This window comes from Silurus aristotelis (genome assembly GCF_946808225.1).
Source record: "Silurus aristotelis genome assembly, chromosome: 25".
NCBI lineage: Eukaryota > Metazoa > Chordata > Actinopteri > Siluriformes > Siluridae > Silurus > Silurus aristotelis.
This window is the reverse complement of record NC_139598.1, coordinates 4,076,699-4,087,102: the sequence shown is the minus strand read 5'-3', so window position 1 is coordinate 4,087,102 and position 10,404 is coordinate 4,076,699. Positions and strand designations below refer to the sequence as shown.

Here is a 10,404-nt window from a genome sequence, read left to right as displayed (position 1 = left end):
TATATATATATATATATATATATATATATATATATATATATATATATATATATATATTAGTTGATATGGTATCAATTAGAAATCTTATTGGACAATCTGGGCGAGATGGCATAGTTAAATAAATTATCACAAAAGTAAAAATCTCCAGTGCATTTGAAAAGGAAAAGCGCAGCAAATTCCGAAAAAAAAAAAAAAAAAAGATTGATTCAGAAATAAACTCTAGTGTTATGGGATTAATTTACAAGCCGCTTTTCTGTACAACTAGATCGATTCAAGGAGCGATTCATGCTAATGTTAGCCATTAGCGGTGCAAAACCAAAAAGGAAAAGAGAAAAAAAATAGAATAGTCGAATAACGGATGTCACTCGCTTTTCCAAACTAATCGGTTGGTTTCCGTCGCTCTTCCTCCAGCTTTAGGATTGTGTTGAAGCAAAGTGACACGCCGTTCTTATTTTTTTAACTCAGGAACCCGAGGATCTCTGAGGTGTCGAATAGTTGTCTTTAGTGTAATCCTGTAGACAATCCCCCCCCCCCCACCCCCAGTCATGCCCTTCGATTGGGGAGAGTCGATCACGATCCTAAATCAGCTGGACGGCAGGGAAAAGGAGAACAAGGGAGCATTTCTAGGCCTCGGGTTCGAGTGCGCGAGCGATGTGGAACACGAGCCCGATGCGCAGGAAGAACTTCCTCAGCACGGCTCTGAGCTCGGGGATCAGGTCGAACTGCATGATCTCGCACAGCAGGGGGTAGTAACAGGTGGCGTGGGCCTTGAACTGAACACAGAGACACACACACACACACACAATTACAACTTGAAAAACAACTTGAAACAAAATAAATGCAGGGTTTTCTTTTTTCCGCCACACAATTTAAAGTAGAATTGGGAGCAGCACTCACGCGCTCATCGCTGATTTTCAGCACTTTGGTGAGGAAGAGGAGCAGGAGGTTGGTCCAGGCCTCGCGGTGACTTTCTGACGTAAGTGTGAGGAAATATGCCACGGCGTCGCTGCACACGCTGCATGACACAAACATCAAAAAAAATGCAGGGATCAGGAAAAGAGGTTCAGAAATGCACAACTGAAGGCAGGAAGGTTTCAAACACAGAACAAAGTCTATCATGAAGCTCCTCCATAGTAATTTGGAATGAATCTTTAATGTGACTCCGAAGAACGAGTCGTCTCGTTAACAAGATCTCCGTAGGTTATGCACAGGAAACAGAAATGAGAGGTTCACGTCTCTAAACTCCTCTAGTCCGAGTAGATCTGCTTTATTAAAAATTTAACTTTTTATTACCGATCAAAAGGACTTTATTAAATTAAATTTACTGATCAATTAGTGAATTGATCAATGAGGCTCTATAAATCGAGTCACTAAAATGAGCCGATCTTCCAACCACTACTCCGTACTTTTCTTTAGAAAGGCCTTTAAAATCGCTGTTGTAGGTTTTAAATAATTTCAAACGTGTCTTACTTTTCCCTTGTCCATGTAACGCTTTTTAAAAATGCTCATGCGGCACTTCAAAATGTTTTTGTTTGTTTCTGTGGTGCTGTAGTTCTTTCTTTTGCTGTTCCAAATATAATTCGCTGTATTAAGACTACAAATGAGACCAACATGCAACAGCCAATCAGCTTTCTGTTATTGGAGCGACTCGCTTTTGGACTGTAACACAAACGTAAAAGGGATTTTATTTTTCAGCCGTGTGGAAGTGCATGTTTAGTGATACTTGGCTTGAAAAAAAACTTGGTTACGGCCAGTCGCTAACAACACGTCTGAAATTTAAGACCTGCATCACGACATGAAAGCACATTCTTAACAGATTTGGTTTTTTGTGAAACCTGCAGAAACCCTGGGCTTCAGATGCCTGCCTGTGTGTGTGTGTGTGTGTGTGTAGTGTTTTACTTGAGCAGGCGTCTCTGCACCTCCTCCCAGGCGTCCTGTCTGCTGGGATCAGTGTACATGCGGAAGAGGATGCGCAGCCCGCAGGCCAGACTGCTCGTCTCCTGTTTCAGCAGGTTGGGTTTGGACTTCCCTTTAAAACCTGACTCACACACAGAGCAGTGAAAACATATAGACAGACACAATGGTGTGTGAGAATATAAGAGCGAGAATAAGGTCCTCACCGGCCTTCCACAGCGCCGTCCTCTGCTCGTTGTTGGAGTTGAAGGCTTTAGCGAAGCGGTGTGACTCCAGCAGGCAGTCCAGCAGTTTAAACAGCTGCTCGGAGGTCAGGTAGCGGTAAATTCCATGATCCTGAGTCTCCACGTGGACGTCGGCGTCCAGAGCGTCTCTCTGAAACGAAGCGGTTACACACGCAATAGCACCATTAAATCTGTGTTTAGTCAGCCTTGAATCTGGTCAAGCACCAGCTGACCTTGATGTTGGGGGGGGGTTTGAGGCAGGAGTGGGTGCAGAAAGGTGGGTGGAGAACTAAACAAAATCTCTAAAGGGACTCACAGTTTTCAAATATAATCAATATGCTGCCAGGAGGTCAAATGGAAACCGATCGGTCGCGTACGAGAACATGCTGTACCTGCGCTGCTGCGAAGTTCTCCGCGTCCTCCTTCTTGCTGGTGGCCGGAAAGAAGACGATGTTATCGATGGTCTGGATGAGCTCCAGCTGCACCACACACTTGATGAGCAGTGCTGCAAACAGCCTCTGCTCCTGGACTTCTATGCACGCACGCACGCACGCACGCACACACACACACACACACACACACACACACACACACACACACACACACACACACACACACACACACACACACACACACACACACACACACAGTACTGAGACTTAATAGATATTGATATCACTGTATTTCATTTAGTTACTAATAAACCAGGGGATGTTTATGATGTTACCCCCTACTATCTGCATTAGTTATATCAGGGATGAGCAACTTTCATAGGTGATGAGCCAGCAATTTTTTTTCTCCTTCATACCAGGAGGACAGATTATTAATCCAGACTAACCCACTTTAATTTATTTACACTATTGCGGGAAACCAAAGACTCGTTATTATAAGATTATATACTTGTGCAGCTCTGCTTTCAAATAGCCAACTTTGTTCAATGACAAGCAATTATATATATATATATATATATATATATATATATATATATATATATATATATATATATATATATATATATATATATATAAAACACTTTCTGGGCACCTTCACTTAAGGAGTGCGCGATATTGAGCAAAACAAAAATTTTGCAGATAATCAGACTGTATTTTGCACTATTCAATAATGCGTTTGTAAATTTCTTACATTCTACCAGATCCCTTTTAAAATCTCAAAATGTACACTGATGAATTGAAACAGTATATTGAAGGGTACGAGTCGTACAAATGTACAAAATCATGTGATTTTGGAGGCGCAGTTTTACTGAAGTATTTTCAGGCAGTGTGTCTCTCGGGTGTAATGTATTTAAAAGCTCTTTAATCCCATCTCTCTGAAATGCTTGAACTGGTTCCATGTCTCTGGTAATTGGTGACAGCGTTTGTTAAATTTTGCTGGTTTGAAACTTGCCTATAGACAAACCGAACTGGCTCTGTCTCCGGTTCTCAGCCAGTGCCTTCTCAATGCTGCTCACAGAGTGCTGGTCGTCTGTCCGGGTCTGAATATCCACAGACTTCTGGGAGACGGAGTCCTGCAAACGCCACACGCAATCCGTTATGCACCTCGATGCACAAAAAGCCAACAACCCAAAGCGACAAAGTGTCAAAAGTCTAATAAATGGGTTCTTTTTTTTTTTCCTGCTACAAATTAAACCCTCGTTTGCGTACTAGTTGTTTGTCCGAGTCGAGCACGTGATCGGCATCCCCTCCGGCCGGCTTCCACGTCAGCAACCTGAGAGACAGACGAAGCACAACCGATCACTGACTCGCTTTTTCAGAACAGTAGATCCTGAAGTTGCTGCACGATCGCAGGTTCCACCCTGAGGAGTAGGATGAGGAACTCACGCGTGTGGGATGGTGGTCTTGAAGATGTCTAGCATGCAGTTGCACGTCTTGTCCCAGATCTCGGGCGTAAACTTCTCTCCGTTCAGGATCACTACATTCTCCAAGCAGTTGGTCCCGGACCTCGCCAGCTGCTCGTTATCTGGAGGAAAAAAAGGTGGGGTGATGAGTTACCAATAATCAAACCCTCTTTTTTAAATAACGTTAAACGTTTTACTTCTACTTCTTTCAACTAATTTTTTATTTTAAAATGACACTTTTCCCAGACTCAAATATGCAGATTCACTAAAGATTTTTAAGACCATATTTAACGTCTGAAATGACGATTTTAAACTACAACTATAACGTGTTACGTTACAACCTCTGATGTATGTTATTATATTGAAAGTAAATAAATGGAGGGCGGAAATGACGCAGGCTGATACGTCCCATGTTTAGCTCGTGCGCGGTACAGGGACGTGAGCATTTCAGAGCGACTTTGAAAAATGAAAGTGTGAACGCGGAGCTTTTTTTTTTGCCGAAAACGTCGTTTTTAAATGTATTCATGTTTTAACCAATTCTTAATTTTATACTTTAGAAAACCGAATTGGCCAATAGTATAGAAACAAATATTTTTCAATACTGAGCCCCTGGAAATCTCTCAAATCAAATTCCATACTGTTCCAAAATGCGTAGGAACTCTAACGTTTGATATTGCTCTGTTGCTACCTATTGAGAAATCCGGGTACGGCTTTGTGTGTGTGCGTGTGCGGATTAGATTCTCACCTTGCTGCACACACCAGTAGAGCTGAGAGAGGATGTTGTCCAGCAGAACATCGCTGAGGGACTCGAAGTACTGCGTGAAGACGTCACAGATGGCATAAAGTGCGTGGTTGCAGGTTGTGGTCATCCACTCTGCTTTCTACACACACACACACACACACACACACACACACACACACACACACACACAGAGAGAGAGAGAGAGAGACAGGTTAACATCTTTCTCGCCTCGACACCTTTATTCCGGACCGGAGCGACACCTACCTCGGTCTGCTGCTCAGGTAGCTTCATGTTATCGAAAATTCTGAAGACGATCCGGAACAGGTCTTGCCACCAGTGTTTCTCGTACGTGTGACCGTAAGTCTTCATCACCTCGAACATCACCGTCAGACCCCTGAGACAAATTCCATTTCACAGACGATTTCGAAAGCGTGGCTCGAACGAGAGCGTTGTGATTTTCGTATTTATTTTTAAAATTAATTTTATTGCTGCCTGCACTCACCTGGTCCTGACGTCCAGCTTGCACCTGTTGATGATGCAGGAGAGCTCGAACAGGATGGGGAACCAGCCTCGGACCCACACCCGGTCCTCTGGGGCTACATTCATATCGTCACTAGTGTAGTCTTTAAATGCCTGGCGTAGAGAAAGACAAACTTGTAGGATTCATTTTGATGTGCCAAACAGCTGAACCAATAAACTTGGTTTATTTATTAACAAACCCCATCACCACCAAGCTGCCACTTTTGGCCCCTGAGTAAGGCCCTTAGCCTAGCCATCTTCCTAACTAGTGGTACTACTACATACTATATTTACAGTTTATATACATTTCCTCAAATTTCTAATTAATTCCCTAGAAACAACACACATCCTCAGCAAACTTGGTGTGAACTCAGGAGATTCTGGTCATCGGTCAGCCTCCAGTTCTGCATTTCTAATACAGGATTAAAGCTGGAAGTTCATTAGCGCTGACCTGAGGCCGTTCGGAGACGTATTTGGCGCAGTGGCGGATCAGACGGATGGCCTCCATGCTGGTGTCGGGGAACGAAGCGTTACAGGCGAACTCGGACAGGCACTTTACGGCGTCCTGGAAGGAGTCGATGGTGGCGGGAAAGTGCTTCTCGAATACATTCGCTGCGAAAACAGACACTGTGAGTGGTCACACCTCGCATCGTACACTCGCAAAAAAAAAATAAAAAAAATAATAATTTTTCTGTTTCCATTTGTAGCACCTGAAGTTTGCATGAGATTACAACCGACAAGAAATCCTGGGGAGAAAAACTAAATGTCTGTCCTGTTTTACTCAGCCATTGGGCTGCTATGAGATCATTTAAACATGCAACTCTACAGCTGGAATTCAAAACTACACTCATTTCGTGTTAATTTTCGGACAGTTTTGAACCGAAAGGGGCAAACTATAGATGCTTTGACAGCATTCATGCAAAATCAGTTTAACGAAAACGCTTTAGACGTCCATTCTCAACGAGTTTGTCCGGGAAATACCCTGAAATTAATAATCTCGCATCGTATTTCAGTGTCAAATAAAAACAACCTTTAAAATACACTTTAAAAAAAAAAAAATAGCCGAGCGTAATCCTGTGTGGCGGTTACTTACTGACGATGTGGCCAGTGGTCTGAAAGGCGAGCTCCACAATGCTCTCGTCCTGATCTGAAGCTGCCAAATGGAACACGGAGAAAATGTTCTTCCAGCCTGAGCGGATGTTCGCCGCCTGCGAGTTCACCATCTGAGCTATGCAGCGTACCACCATGTCTCGGATGGTGGGCGATCTGCGTGCGTGAGGTAAATAAAAAATTAATTATTTAAAAAAAAAAAAAAAAAAAAGGTGTCGATATCAGTACACATACACAAATCTCTCATTTATCTATGAATTGGAGGCGGTCACGTTTTTTAAATTGTGCTCATTACTCGCTTTTTTTTTTTGCGTCCTGTCCATCTTTCACGTCCCTGTGTTAGTGGTTACTATAGAAACAATAATGTGAGTGCACTAATATAAAAATGTGTGCGCGGATTTGTGAGAAGTGACCTGTTCTTCTTCATGATGTGTTCAAACGGCCTCAGGAAATCCTTCTGAAATCTAAAATTGGCCAGTTCTCCCTTTTCCAAGAACTTCATGGACAACTGTCTGAGCGAATCCACAGCAAAGATGGCGACATCCTCATTGGGATTACAGCCCACCTGAGTGGAAATGAAAGCACAACAGGAGAGAAGTTCAACCTATTTCATTCCCAAAACTTCTCTCAGGCCTCAAGAAAACAAATAAGGCACAAACACACTATATTGCCAAAGGTTTGAGGACATCTGGTTATAAGAATGGTCCCAATTTGCTCTTATAATTGGAATATGTTCCTCTAGATTTTGGAGTGTGCTTAACAGTGCGATAACAGTTTGGGCATATGGCTGAGAAAGTTAGGTGTCCCAATACTTTTGTCCATATAGTGTATTTTAGGTTTGTGGATCTGGGACTAATCGAATCTGACCTTGTTGAAATGATCTCCGATCACTTCCCAGATCCTGGACCACTGAAGCCTGATGCGGCCCATGTTGTAGTAGGAAATCTCCACGATCTTCTGCAAGCTGAACATGCGCGGGTGGGTCGGAGAGGCCAGCTCGTCCATGGACACGGCGCACAGCCATCGCACGAAATCAACTGCAAAAAAATAAACATTTAATAGTAAAAATAAACCCGTTTGTCATGATGTCTGGAGGGAAAAAAGATTATATAATTTCACATTAGCAGGAGAATGCACAGATGGAGTTTATAATGATTCGTTACAGTTTGATCGCTGGTACTGCTTCTGACAAAAATGCGTACAGAGTTGGCAATCAAATTAGGGAAATTATCGGACATCTACTGCAACAAACAAAATAATGGTGTTATTATAGACTTATTAATGGGCAAATCTCAGTGCTCTACCTCGTTATGAATTTGTGACAAAAAAAGTACAGCACACTCTATATACACATCAGGCATAACATTATGACCACCTGCCTGATATCATGTTGGTCCCCTTTTTCCTGCTAAAACAGTTCTGACCTATCGATCAAAAACAGCATTATCTTCTGCAGCAGCTGTGACCCTGTCTCCGGTTCACCACTATTCCTTCCTTTTGATAGATACTGACCACTGCAGACCGGGAACAGCCCACAAGAGCTGTAGTTTTGGAGATGCTCTGACCCAGTCATCTACCCGTCACAATTTGTTAAACTCGCTCAAATCCTTACACTTGCCCATTTTTCCTGCTTCTAACACGTCAACTTTGAGGGCAAAATTTCACTTGCTGCCTAATATATACAGTACCACCCACTAACATGTCATGATAAAGAGACCGCTCATAATGTTATGCCTGATTGGTGTGTGTGTGGGTGTGTGTGTGTATTATTATTATTATTATATTATATACAAACCTATAGCATTTCCATCCAACCTAATGGATCCTGTGAATATCCTACATTATAAAAAAAAATAAAGAAATATTAGTAAATAATCAGAAATAAAGGAGTCAGGAATCTACAGTATGCACTTCTCCACAGCACCGTACCTGTCCACAGCAACCACAACACTTTGAGAGCTGGTCTCTCCAATAGATTCTTGAATGCTAGCAATCTGCTTCCGGTCTACGTTCCCACCAACTAAAAAAAAAAAAGGTTTTTCCTGATTAAACCTGTTCAGTACCATCCAAGCAATAGAATGAAAATCTGCAATGTATATGGAAGAATTTAAATACTGTCATAGAAGAATAATTAATTACAGGGTGGGGGTTGGGTTGGGTTCATCTAACATCTAATAAATACATGAAACGCTACAAGATGATGAACAGTGTTTAAATGAGAAGTGTATGCAGATATTTTGATACACTGACCGAGGCCCATATACTCATCTTGACTCTGCTCTTTGGTGCTAGTGATGAAACCATCTTTGCCTCGAACAGTCCCGGATATGTAGCGAGTCTTCACCCCTGTGCCAATGAGCTGGGCCAGTTCCAACTGACTAATGCACTTTAGAATCTACAAAACGCACACGTTCATAAGAATGCTATCATAAGCCTCTTGAGCTAAGGTCATTTAGTTCACATTCTAAGTATATTAGCAAAAAGTCTAAATAAAAACCCAGGTGCAGCATGTCATCTGGTGCAAAGCTTCACCTCATGCCACGAGTTTCCCAGGTAATTCCCATCACTGTGAGCCACCATGATAAGGGTCTTGATAGTATCAATGTTCTTCTGCTTCATCTCCGTGATCCCAGAGCTGGCTGTGAGCAAGGTGAAGCGAGCCAGAGCCTGCACATACGCATCTCTCTCCAACTGGACCCAAGCAAGATTTACAGCATTAACTTGTTTCTTTATTCTCCAATTCAATGCTAACTAAATTCAGAATTAGTGTCTGTACTAGACTGTAGAGGTGTAACGGAACACAAAATTCACAATTCGCTACGTAACTCGGTTTTTAAGTTCGGTACGGTTTGGGGGAAGAAACGCAAAACATAAATGAGCTTGTCGTTTTTTTTTATTAACAGCTCATTCATTATTAACATTTCTGAACCTCGACGGTTTACGTTTTTTAACACAATTTAAAATAAAATGCATGCTTGGATAATTAATATATAAAATAAAATTAGATTTAAAAAAATATATATATATATATTTAATCAAATAAAATAAATCGAATAAATACAATACACTCTTTTTAAATTATATTGATTACATCAAGTTTGCAATTAATTGGCAGAAATTTTATTGATCAAATTAAATTAAAGGAAAAATTTACACCATTTGGGTGTGTGTTTTACATTTAATATTTTAATAGATATGATCTACTTAACTGTACTATACTTATTTCAGCAGACTTTAACAAATGCCTTCATTCCTTCCACCCTTCATTCATTCACTTCCTGGATACGCTGCTCTCAAAGTGCGAGGTGGAGACTAAACAAACTTACGGTCCGCCACTTAATACATGAGGGAACTCGTGTGTAACAAGCCAAAAGCCCTGTAACTAAACAGTTTGGTACGAATATGTGTACTGTTACACCCCTACTAATAACATATATAATGTCTGTAATTATCCAACCGAAGACCTTGAAGAGAAGCAAAGATTAAGAACACATGCCTGTATGGAGAAGATGCAGGCTATTCTTATGGCGCAGCGGATCCCCTCCAGGCACAGAGATGCAACCTCGGTGTCATCGCAGTCCTGCAATCCAACGCTGAAGGCCGCCAGGAAAGGTGTCCAGGCCAACTGCAGTTTTGTGAATAAAAGCTATAGTCAGAAACATCCTGATGAAAAACCGCGATAAACGGACACAAAAATGGCACATTTACTGACCGATTAAACCCTTTCTTGGAAATTGAGTTAACATAAAAACAGAGATTGTATCATAAAACATACTGATATCAGTGCTCCATATGCAAATGAACCAATCTGCATATTCATATCTAAAGCTCCTTATACACGTCTTATGTTTTTCAGTAACAGTTTTTATGTTTAGAATTACAAAAATGTATTATTCAGTTGAGTGTTATAATGTGTTATAATACATTATAATATATTATAATGTCATGATGTTCTGCCTGATCGGTGTATAAAAATTACATTCATTAAGGCTTCAAACTGAAAGCTGTATTTTAATCCTCAGAGACCAGACTTTTACCAG

The 10,404-nt window shown here is 41.3% G+C and overlaps 1 protein-coding gene across 2 annotated transcripts in view; it reads right to left on the bottom strand.

The window, feature by feature from the left end:
* Positions 1 to 249: 249 nt before the first annotated feature.
* arfgef1 (ADP-ribosylation factor guanine nucleotide-exchange factor 1 (brefeldin A-inhibited)) overlaps positions 250 to 10,404 on the bottom strand; it is a 39,775-nt gene continuing 29,620 nt past the window's right edge. For both annotated transcript variants that reach the window (XM_083530148.1, XM_083530149.1), the window contains 20 exons: positions 9,861 to 9,989; positions 8,897 to 9,055; positions 8,615 to 8,759; positions 8,294 to 8,384; positions 8,160 to 8,200; positions 7,232 to 7,401; positions 6,778 to 6,929; positions 6,348 to 6,520; positions 5,706 to 5,866; positions 5,238 to 5,368; positions 5,000 to 5,129; positions 4,739 to 4,874; positions 3,977 to 4,115; positions 3,800 to 3,863; positions 3,543 to 3,663; positions 2,531 to 2,670; positions 2,121 to 2,289; positions 1,900 to 2,038; positions 898 to 1,015; positions 250 to 773 (listed from right to left, as the gene is read on the bottom strand). In XM_083530148.1, coding sequence (XP_083386274.1) covers positions 624 to 773; positions 898 to 1,015; positions 1,900 to 2,038; positions 2,121 to 2,289; positions 2,531 to 2,670; positions 3,543 to 3,663; positions 3,800 to 3,863; positions 3,977 to 4,115; positions 4,739 to 4,874; positions 5,000 to 5,129; positions 5,238 to 5,368; positions 5,706 to 5,866; positions 6,348 to 6,520; positions 6,778 to 6,929; positions 7,232 to 7,401; positions 8,160 to 8,200; positions 8,294 to 8,384; positions 8,615 to 8,759; positions 8,897 to 9,055; positions 9,861 to 9,989 — 2,658 coding nt within the window. In that variant the 3' untranslated portion in view covers positions 250 to 623. The remainder of the gene's footprint in view (positions 774 to 897; positions 1,016 to 1,899; positions 2,039 to 2,120; positions 2,290 to 2,530; positions 2,671 to 3,542; positions 3,664 to 3,799; positions 3,864 to 3,976; positions 4,116 to 4,738; positions 4,875 to 4,999; positions 5,130 to 5,237; positions 5,369 to 5,705; positions 5,867 to 6,347; positions 6,521 to 6,777; positions 6,930 to 7,231; positions 7,402 to 8,159; positions 8,201 to 8,293; positions 8,385 to 8,614; positions 8,760 to 8,896; positions 9,056 to 9,860; positions 9,990 to 10,404) is intronic.